A 9923-nucleotide genomic window follows, 5' to 3' on the forward strand; every position below is an offset into this window, starting at 1 on the left:
ATTTTATTATTTATTATATTTAATTATATATTTTTATTTAAAATTTTAATATATTTTTTATAATATTAATAAAATTATAAATATTAATTTTAATATTATAAAAATATTTTATATATATATAATAATAATATAAAATTAAAATAATATAAAATTTAATATTTAAATTTTTTTATATATAATATTTATTATTATTTTTAATTTTTTAATAATTATATTATTATATATATTTAAAAAAATTATATAAATAATAATAAAAGTATTAAATAAATATTATATTAAATTTTTATATATTATTAAATATTTATTTTATTGTATAAAATTATTATTATATATTTATATTATTTATTTAATAATATAATAACTCGAAAAAATAAACATTAAATGGTTTTTTTATAGTAAAAGTTATTATATTTATACATTTATATTAAATAATATATATTATAATAATTTATATTAAAATTAAATAAATTAAATAAATTAAATAAATTAAATAAATTAAATAAATTAAATAAATTAAATAAATTAAATAAATTAAATAAATATAAAATACATACAATAATATATTTAAATTTATTTAAAAAAATTTATTTAAATAATTAAAAAATGTTAAAATAAATGTTTTTTAAAAAACATTGATTTTATATATAAAATCATTTTAATATACCCATTTTTAAAAGTTTTTTTTAAAAATTTAAAGTTATAATAATAATTATATAAATTATAATAATATAAAAATAATGTTAAAAACTGTTTTAAATTAAAATAATTATGTATATTTTTTTTATTTTAATTAATTATTTTTATAATTAATTATATTTAATTTAAATATTTTTTATTTAAAAATATTTTTTTATTAATATTTATTTTTATATAATTATTTTAATTTATAAATTATAATAAAAATAAAATAATTTAATATATTAATTAACTTATTTTAATATATAAAAATTATATTTTTATCGATTTAATTAAAAATATATATATATAAATTTTAAATTTATATACATTTAATTATATACCTATTTGACGTTTATTTTTTCAACCCACTGTATTTTTATTTTTATTTTTTATAATATATTTTATTTAATATTTTATTTAATTATATATATTTATTTAAATATAATAAATTAAAAATAAAATATTTAAATAATATTTAAATATAAAATTAATTAAAAAATTAAATAAAAAAATATTTCTTAAATAAATTAAAAAATATTGTTAATTATAAAATATAAATTTATTTATTATTTATATCATAAAATTATTAAATTATTTTAATAAATAAAAATAATAAAATATTTTAAAATTTAAAATTTATTATAATAATTTTTTAATTTATTTAATATAAATAATAAATTTTATTTAAATTAATATTAATTTATATATAATTAAAAATTTTATTTTTAATTTTTAATAATTTTTTATATATTTTAATATTAAAAAATATAAATAATTTTAATTTATTATTAATTTATTTAATATAAATAAATTTTTTTATTTAAAAAAATAATTTAAAATAAAAATTTATTATTTTAATTTATTAATTTAAAATTTTATATAAAAATATTTTAAAAAAATTATTTATAATATAATTAATATTATTATTTTTTTAATATTTATTTTTTAATATTTATAATTATAAAAAAATTTTAAAAATTTTTAATTTATTTTATATAAATATAATTATACATATAGTAATTATTTTATTAATTTTTATAATTAAAAATAAAAGTTTTTTTTATATTAAATAAATTAATAAATAAAATAATTAATAAATATAAAATTAAGGTTTAATTTTAAAATAATAATATTAATATTATAATTAAAAAATTATAAATTAATAAATTTTTTAATATAATTTAAATTAATTATTAATAATTTTATTTAAAATTTATTAAATTATAATTATATTTATATATTAAAATTATTAATATATATTTTTTAAAATTTTTAAAAAAAATATTTTAAAAAAATTATATATTTAATTTATTTTAACGAACTTAGATTAAAAATTGGAAATGGTTTGAGGGGAAGTACCTTTTTTAACCATATTTTTTCCTAACTAATTATACCTTGGTATACTTTTTTAAACTATTTTTTAATTTCTAATTTAAGGTAAATTTAAATATTTTTTTTTTATTTGGTATAGTAATAATTAAATTAATTAAAAAAATTAATTAAAAATATTTATTTTAATGTGTTTATAATAAATAAAATCTTTATATAAAAAATAGGTATTAATTTTATTATTTAAATAGGTTATTATATATAAAACGTACGCGTTTTAGGTCGAAATTAATTATAATATCGGTTATAACGTTAGTTATAATATAATAGCCGTAATAAACGTTAAAGCTTATAATATTATAACACAATATTATATAAACATAAAAAAAGGGTTAAAAAATACGAGTAATTAAATAAATAGTTTCGAAAAAATAAAAGGTATTTTAAACGTGGTTGTAAGTATAAATGTATAGGTGTAAATGTGTGGGTATATCGTTTTAAAGTTATTACGTATTTTTAAACGTTAAGGTTTACGATATTATAACGTAATGTCGTATAAATATGTAAAAAAGATAAGAAAGTAACAAAAGTAAAGGATTAGTTTTAAATAATTAAAATAGAAAATATTTTAAACATGGTTATAAGTGGTTGTAAGTAGTAGTGGGTGTAAGCGTGTGGGTATAGCGTATTAAAACTATTTAAACGTTAAGGTTTATAATATTATAACACAATGCCGTATAAGTATGTAAAAAAGATAAAAAAGTAGCGAAAGTAAAAAATTAGCCTTGAGTTATTAAAATAGAAGGTATTTTAAACGTTATTATTATATATCGTATTATTATCGATATAGTTTTATTAAAAGTTTAATTAAAATTTTAAAATGTGTATTAGGTATGGCTAAAATGTTAAATAGCGGCTAAGATTAGAATTTAAGGAACGCTTTTTTTACAACCCATAAATATAAATATATGGATTAAGGGTTTTATAGCGCCTGTGGCGTTAATAAAAAAAAGGCGGAAAACGAAGCCCGCTTTTCGAATCTTTAGTTTTAACACATTAAGATAAATATTTAATATATAATTTTAATATTATTTTTATTTTTAAAATTTATACGTTTAATATTTAATTTATAATATATTAATATAAATATTTTTAATTTATATATATATTAATTATTTTTTATTTTTTAATTAATTATTTTATTAATTTTTTTATAATATATTTTAAATTTATTTAATATAAATAATAAATTTTATTTTAAATAAATTAATATATTTTAAAATATTTTACTATTTTAAATTAATTTTAAATAAATTTAAATAATATTAATAATTTTTTATTAAATAAAAATTTTATAAATAATATAACTAAATTTAATTAAATATTTTAAAAAAAATTTAAATATATTATTTATATAATATTTATTATTTTTTAATTTTTTTTTTATAATTTTAAAGTATTAAAATTAATTTGAAATATTTTATAAATATATTATTTATGTATTTTTAATATTATTTTATATTATTATTAAAGTATTTAATTATTTTTTATTATTTATATTATTAAAAATATTAATTTTTTAATAATATTTTTTTTATATTTTTATTAAATAATTTTAATTAAAATTAATAAATTATTTAAATAAATTAAAATAATATAATAATATAATTTTATTTATTTATATATTTATTAATTATTTTATTAATTTTTTATAATATTTTTTTAATATATTTATTATAAATAATAAATTAAAAATTATTATTTTTATTATTTTTATTTTAATAATTTATTTTTTAAAATTCAATTTATTAATTTATGTTTTTATTTTTAATTATTTTAATTTCTTTTTAAAAAAAAAAGATTTATTATTTATATTTAATAAATTAAAAAATTTATATTATTATATTATATTATTTTAACTTTGTAATAATTTATTAATTTTATTAAACCTTTATTTAAATTAAAAAAATTTATTAATATATATATTTTTTATTTTATTTATTTTTTATTATTTATTTAAATAAAATATATTTAAAATAAAATTTATTATTTATATTAAATAAATTAAAAAATTATTATAAAAAAATAAAAAAATATAAAATATAAAATAAAATATAATAATAAAAAACAATATTAAATTAATAATAAAAAGGATTTTATTTAAATAACAATTATATTATTTAATTATAATTAAAAGTTATGTAAAAGTTATATAAATATTATATTTATTTTTATATAAATTTATTAAATTATATATATATATATTTTATAGTACTTAAATTAAATATAATTATATAATTTTTATTTAATTAATTTATATAATTAAATAAAAATAATATAATAAAATATATAAATTTTATATTATAATTAAATTAAATTAAATTAAATAAAATAAAATAAAATTATAAATTAAAATATAAATTAAAAATANATTTTTTAAAATTTATTAATTTATATATATAATATTTATTATTATTTTTTATTTTTTTATTAATTTTATTATTATTTTTTATAATAATTTTTTATTTTATTTAATATAAATAATAAATTTTATTTTAAATTTATTTTATTTAAATAAATAATAAAAAATAAATAAAATTAATAAAAATATATATTAATAAAATCTTTTAATTTAAAATAAAAATTTAATAAAATTAATAAATTATTTTAAATTTAATATAATAAAATAAAATAATTTTTTTTAATTTATATAATATTTATTAATTATTTTATTAATTTTTTATAATAATTTTTTAATTTATTAAATATTAATAATATATATAAATTTAATTAAATATTTTAAAAATATTATAAAATAATAATAAAATAATTAAAATATATTAAAAAATAAATAATATATTTATAAAATATTTTTAATTAATTTTTATTAATTTAAAACCCATTAGCGTAAGGCTGAGATAACTAGCGCAAGGCTGAGATGCAAGGCTAACAAAGCTCTACCTCTAGCATACTAAAAATCTCTTGACACAAAACCTTAAGTAAACTTAAGGCAAACAAAAAAAACAACCACAGTTGAGCGGTGGAGGTTCGATCAATGTCCAACACTTATGCATGTGTCGAGAAAGTATCGCAGTTGGCTTCTTTGCCCCAAATCTTTTGGGGTGTTTTATTTCCCATGCCCATGCCCGTCTCCGGATGTCTGCACCAGCTCTCAATTGAGAATCGACATTGACTCCTGTTCCGGGCTTTTTGAGATGAAGCCCGAACTGGGACCCGACTATTTGGTTTATCGGGATATTAACATCGGCGCCTGCAGCCAGCAGTCGTTGGACGATGGTATCATGATTCATTATACATGCAGCCTCCAACGGACTCTTGGAGGATCCTGTTGGAGCGTTGACATCGGCACCCCTAGCTAACAGTAACTTGACGATATCCTCGTGACCTTGTGCGCATGCGTCCGCCAGTGCAGTGCCGTATATACTATTCGAGGCATTGATATCGACCCCCTTGTCCAGTAATAACTGGATAATGTCGACGTGGCCTTCGTGAGACGCGACTTGAAGTGGGCAGCAAAACCCATTCCTAGGGCCGTTGATATTGGCACCATTGTCTAGTAATATCTGAACAGTTTCGTAATGGCCTTTTGCACATGCCACTGCTAGAGCGCTTCCGAAGAATCCTGTCGACGCGTTGATATCGGCGCCCTTAAAAATTAACTCCTGGAGGACCTCATCGTTGCCATGCTCGGCTGCCTTGTAAGCTGCAACGTCGTATGTTTCTTGCTGTAGATCGGCTGACGTAGTAGATGGATTATTTACACCGACGTCGCTGGTTAGCACGCTGTCATCCTCTCTACCTTCCTCCTCGGCTTGGCTGTCTTCATTATCCACGTTTGTAAGTTGACTTTCCCTTTGAGCTATATCGTTTACATCGTCGCGCCATAATCGGGTTCTTTCTGTCGAATCTGGCGGACTACCGAGGTTTATACTGTTGGTGCCCGGATTTGTCGGCGTTGAATCCACGGGGTCCCCAGTTCTGTTCGGTAAAAAGTCACCGTTCAGGTTATTCACGGCGTCGTAAACCTCTGTCCCGGCCTGTCGAAGCCATTCGTAGTACGGCTTTTGTAGTAACTCGCTGCGATCCAGAGCTGAGTTCTGGTCGATCCACGTGCGTACAGCGATCTCCGCTATCGGGTCATCAGCCACGGCGATATTTGATTGCGGGTACAACCCTCCGTGTATGGCTCTTAGTTTAGCTGCAAGTCCTTTCTCCTCATTTCGTTCCCAGCCTACCATATTTCCGCTCTGATGGTGTGCTTTATATTTCTGATCTGATGCGATGACGTCGGGTAGTCGTGTACACGAGCAGAATAGAAGGTCCGGATGCTCCCGCCTCAGCTCCAAGCTGACATCAATCATAGCTCGGTCTACGAGGCTATTAAAAACGACTGTTTCGTCTCTAAGAGGGGCTCCAGTCAAAGGATTCCTTGCCTTTCCGGTCTCTACGTCGTAGAGTAGGCCAAGACCGCTGTGAGTGATTTCAAGTATGAAATTGTAAGACTCTTTACCGATGCCGATGAAGGACGAAACATGTTTCTTAAAGACGTCATGAATATGTTTGTAACTCTTTCTTGTTGAATCATCCTCTAGCGGATCATTTTCCGCAAGCTCGACTACCGAATCTGAGTAAAACACCATGATCAAGGGCGGAAGTTGGTGTAAGAACTCCAATTTAAAAACGTCTACTCCGTACGCTTCTTTAGACTTCTTCTTTATCGTCTGGACGAGATGCTCGAAAGAGTTAAATTCCTTATTGTAGCCCTTGAGCATTGTTGATCGGAATAAATCCCACGCAGGGGTAAACCTGACTCGGGAGGGTGAGTTTTCAATACCGTTGTTCGCAAGATGGAAAATGTAATGGGCAATTCCCGTCGCAAAATCGTCGTTCCTCAGATCCAATTGGAGAGTGAGGCCAATGTCTTTGATTCTTGTTTTAAGAATCGTGCTCTCTAGCCTGGGCACTTTCTCGTACGTGTCTAAGTAAGTGCTCTCAAAGTCTAGATCTCCTAGGTCTTCTGGTTTGACGTGATTCGCTTCGCGGTGTTTTTCCAGGATCTGATCGCGAGGATAGAAAAGCATATCAACTACCCTTGACACAAGGGTTGTCTCAAAAATCTCACGAGCAGGATAAGACTTCCATGACCCCTTCTTAGACGTGACGCGATTCGCAGTTTGATCATGGGCTAGAAATCCGTCCTTTATCTTCTTCCCTGGAAAGACATCAACCTCTTGGAGGAAAAAGCCCTCACGCAACCCATTCTTGATTGCCGAATTTGAATTGTCAATAAATCTTGAAGCACGTTCGTAAAGCCCGCGATGGCAAAAGACGTAGCCGAACTGGTGGACGTGTGATGTGTCCCACATACGTGAATTAGCCCCGCGATCGCGCGGGCAATACTGTTGCTTCTGCGTTTCCCAGTTGTATCCCGTAGGAAGGGGGGGATACTCTCTGAAATGGTTGAAAACCCGGTTGAAGGATGCTGGGTTAGAAATGTTTGAGATAGACCCATGGTTCTCCATTTTGCGCCTTTCCAAACTAAGGTCTTTCTTTCAACTGAAGTTATGAATGAGGCTGAAAGTTGGGGTTTCAAAGATAATCTCGAAATATTAGCTGCTTAGAGGTTCATGCATCTAGATCATCTGTAGCTTTGAACTTTCCCGACCAGAGCGATAGATGTGCTGCTAGCGCCTTCACCAGTACAAGATGAATGTTTGATAAAGCAAGGGGATATGAGAGAGGAAATAAAGTATGGTGCTACGAGTTGGGAGACCAATTCAGCTCGCAAGAGGGATAATAGCCCTTTTTATATATCAATTCCTTACATGATGTATTATTCATATAGGTGTCCAAATCTTTTGACAATTTTCCAAGTTTGGTTCAAGTGCACCTTGAAAGCATGAAGTTAGAAGCGTTTAAAGAGTTACTTGAATAATATCTATTTATAGTAAGTACCTAATCTAGGTATGCAACCAATTTCACGGCCTCTTTTCGAGATAATATGTTCGACTTGACAAAACAATTGTCGTCGCAAATATGAGGTCTGGCCTATTCCTCGAGCCTAAGCACTGTCTGATACAAGGTATGCGTATTAGAGGATGGTGCTTACAACGGACTTTTTCCATTTACATGTTCGTCCGCGAGCCTCGCAGTGGCTCTTGGATTAAAAGTAAGCCCCGAGTAACCAACCCCTGCATGTTCGGGGTCAGCGTTGCATGCATGCATGGCGGTCTGCGTATGCCCGAGTGTTGCCCCTTTTGAGAATAGTGTGAGCAATCCTGTCATACTATGGGGATCACTTATGCCAAGAGCTGTTAGAGTACATGTGTTGATTGTACTGCAGAGTGTAAAGGTGACTTCAACAAGATCTCTAAAGCGGTACACAGCCGCAGTAGAATATTCATTATTCAGTTATTAATAAGTAACTAGTCAGACGGGCGTATCTCACACAGGGATTAATTACTGTCGGCGGCTAGGTATCAGGGTCTTCATAGCCACCATCGTTGCGATCACAGGACAAGGGCCTCTCATGAATTAGACTGATCATTGAGCAGCTCCGCGGCCAACTAGGACTTTCTACCCCTTGGCATCCTTCGTCGATAGCAACGAGTTACGGTTGATTTCCCATCAGCGGCAAATGTAACAAATGTATCATCAAGGGGTGAGACGCACCTTTACATGTATGTGTGATGCGGCTATATATCTTAAATCTGAAAGTAGATACGGAAGAGGTAATAGGTCGACTGTAGCACAGGAGGCGGTGCATATATCTTGAAATAAATTTCACGATACCGAGGGCCTCCGTCGTGAGATATCAATGACATCTTTATACCAACATATCCGTGGAGAATAAAAAGGAAGAACTTCGACGTTCCTAACAAATTATCATCCTAGAACAATAATTATCGTTCCACTCTATCTATCCCTATCAATTTCATAATTATTGCATTTTAGTTTGGGTTTCTTTCATTATGGACGACTTTGAATCCATTTGCGTTGAGATTCTCTCTACAATCGCTTCAGCGATAGAAATCTGTCAAACGGAGAGCAATGAGCTAACCACAGTGTGGGAGTCAGAAAAGGAATTTTGTTCTAGTCTAGAAACCACGCTCAAAGGGATCATCGCTTGCTCGACAGTGCTGACGAACCAGGAATTTCCATTCGCTCTAGAAATCGATATGCTGATCCAAGCAGTACTGCGGCCCCTTCCTTCATTTCATAATACTCTCGCACCATACATGCCTCACTTACGGAGGAGTTGCGAATTCAGTACTGCTGATGAGGCTCTCGCCGAGTTACAAGTAGTAAATATGGAAAAGAATGTCATTGAACCCGTGGAAGAGCTGGGAAGACAACTAGCCGAATATTTGCAGAGAACCAACACTTTGCTCCTCTTATACATAATGTATGTTATTGTTAATACCGCTAGTAGTACCTGTTCATTAACCAATTTTCCTTTTTTTTCACAGTGATGGCCTCCTGTCCAGCAGTGATCCGCTTCAAATGTTATCGGAAGAGGAGAGGCTCACGTATCTACAAGACATGCGGCAAAGAGCCATAGTTCCGGCCTTGGCACAAGATCTTGAACAGTTAACGACGCTCTTGTTATCCACTACTGACAAATTCTACATGGAAGAACTTAAAAAGTGTCTTGTGTCAATAAAACAAAACATTCACCATCACTGGGAGACGATGATGCATGGACCTTTGGGTAAGTTTTGAATCTATTTGCCTCGTTTTGGTTCTGTTATTATATACTAATAATCGCCGACAGCCAACGCTACTGCAAGCAGCGGTTACGATGTTGCATCTTCTGTATTCAGTATTTTCGAAATTTTCAGTCGTCATATTAGTAGTGATGGTGGTATCGGAGACAATAACGATGACGATACTAA

At 26.0% G+C, this 9923-nt stretch overlaps 1 protein-coding gene across 1 annotated transcript; it reads right to left on the reverse strand.

Annotated features, from left to right (window-relative positions):
* Positions 1-5073: 5073 nt before the first annotated feature.
* Positions 5074-7550, reverse strand: GL218_05179 (Ankyrin repeat and KH domain-containing protein 1; the record flags this gene model as incomplete). The annotated part of the gene is made up of 3 exons (XM_033581825.1): positions 5074-5167; positions 5236-5764; positions 5828-7550. The coding sequence occupies 3 exons, from the start codon at positions 7548-7550 to the stop codon at positions 5074-5076; spliced, it is 2346 nt and encodes a 781-aa protein (XP_033434927.1).
* Between the last annotated feature and the right edge of the window lie 2373 nt (positions 7551-9923).

The sequence above is a fragment of the Daldinia childiae genome, assembly GCF_008694065.1.
Source record: "Daldinia childiae strain JS-1345 chromosome Unknown Scaffold5, whole genome shotgun sequence".
NCBI lineage: Eukaryota > Fungi > Ascomycota > Sordariomycetes > Xylariales > Hypoxylaceae > Daldinia > Daldinia childiae.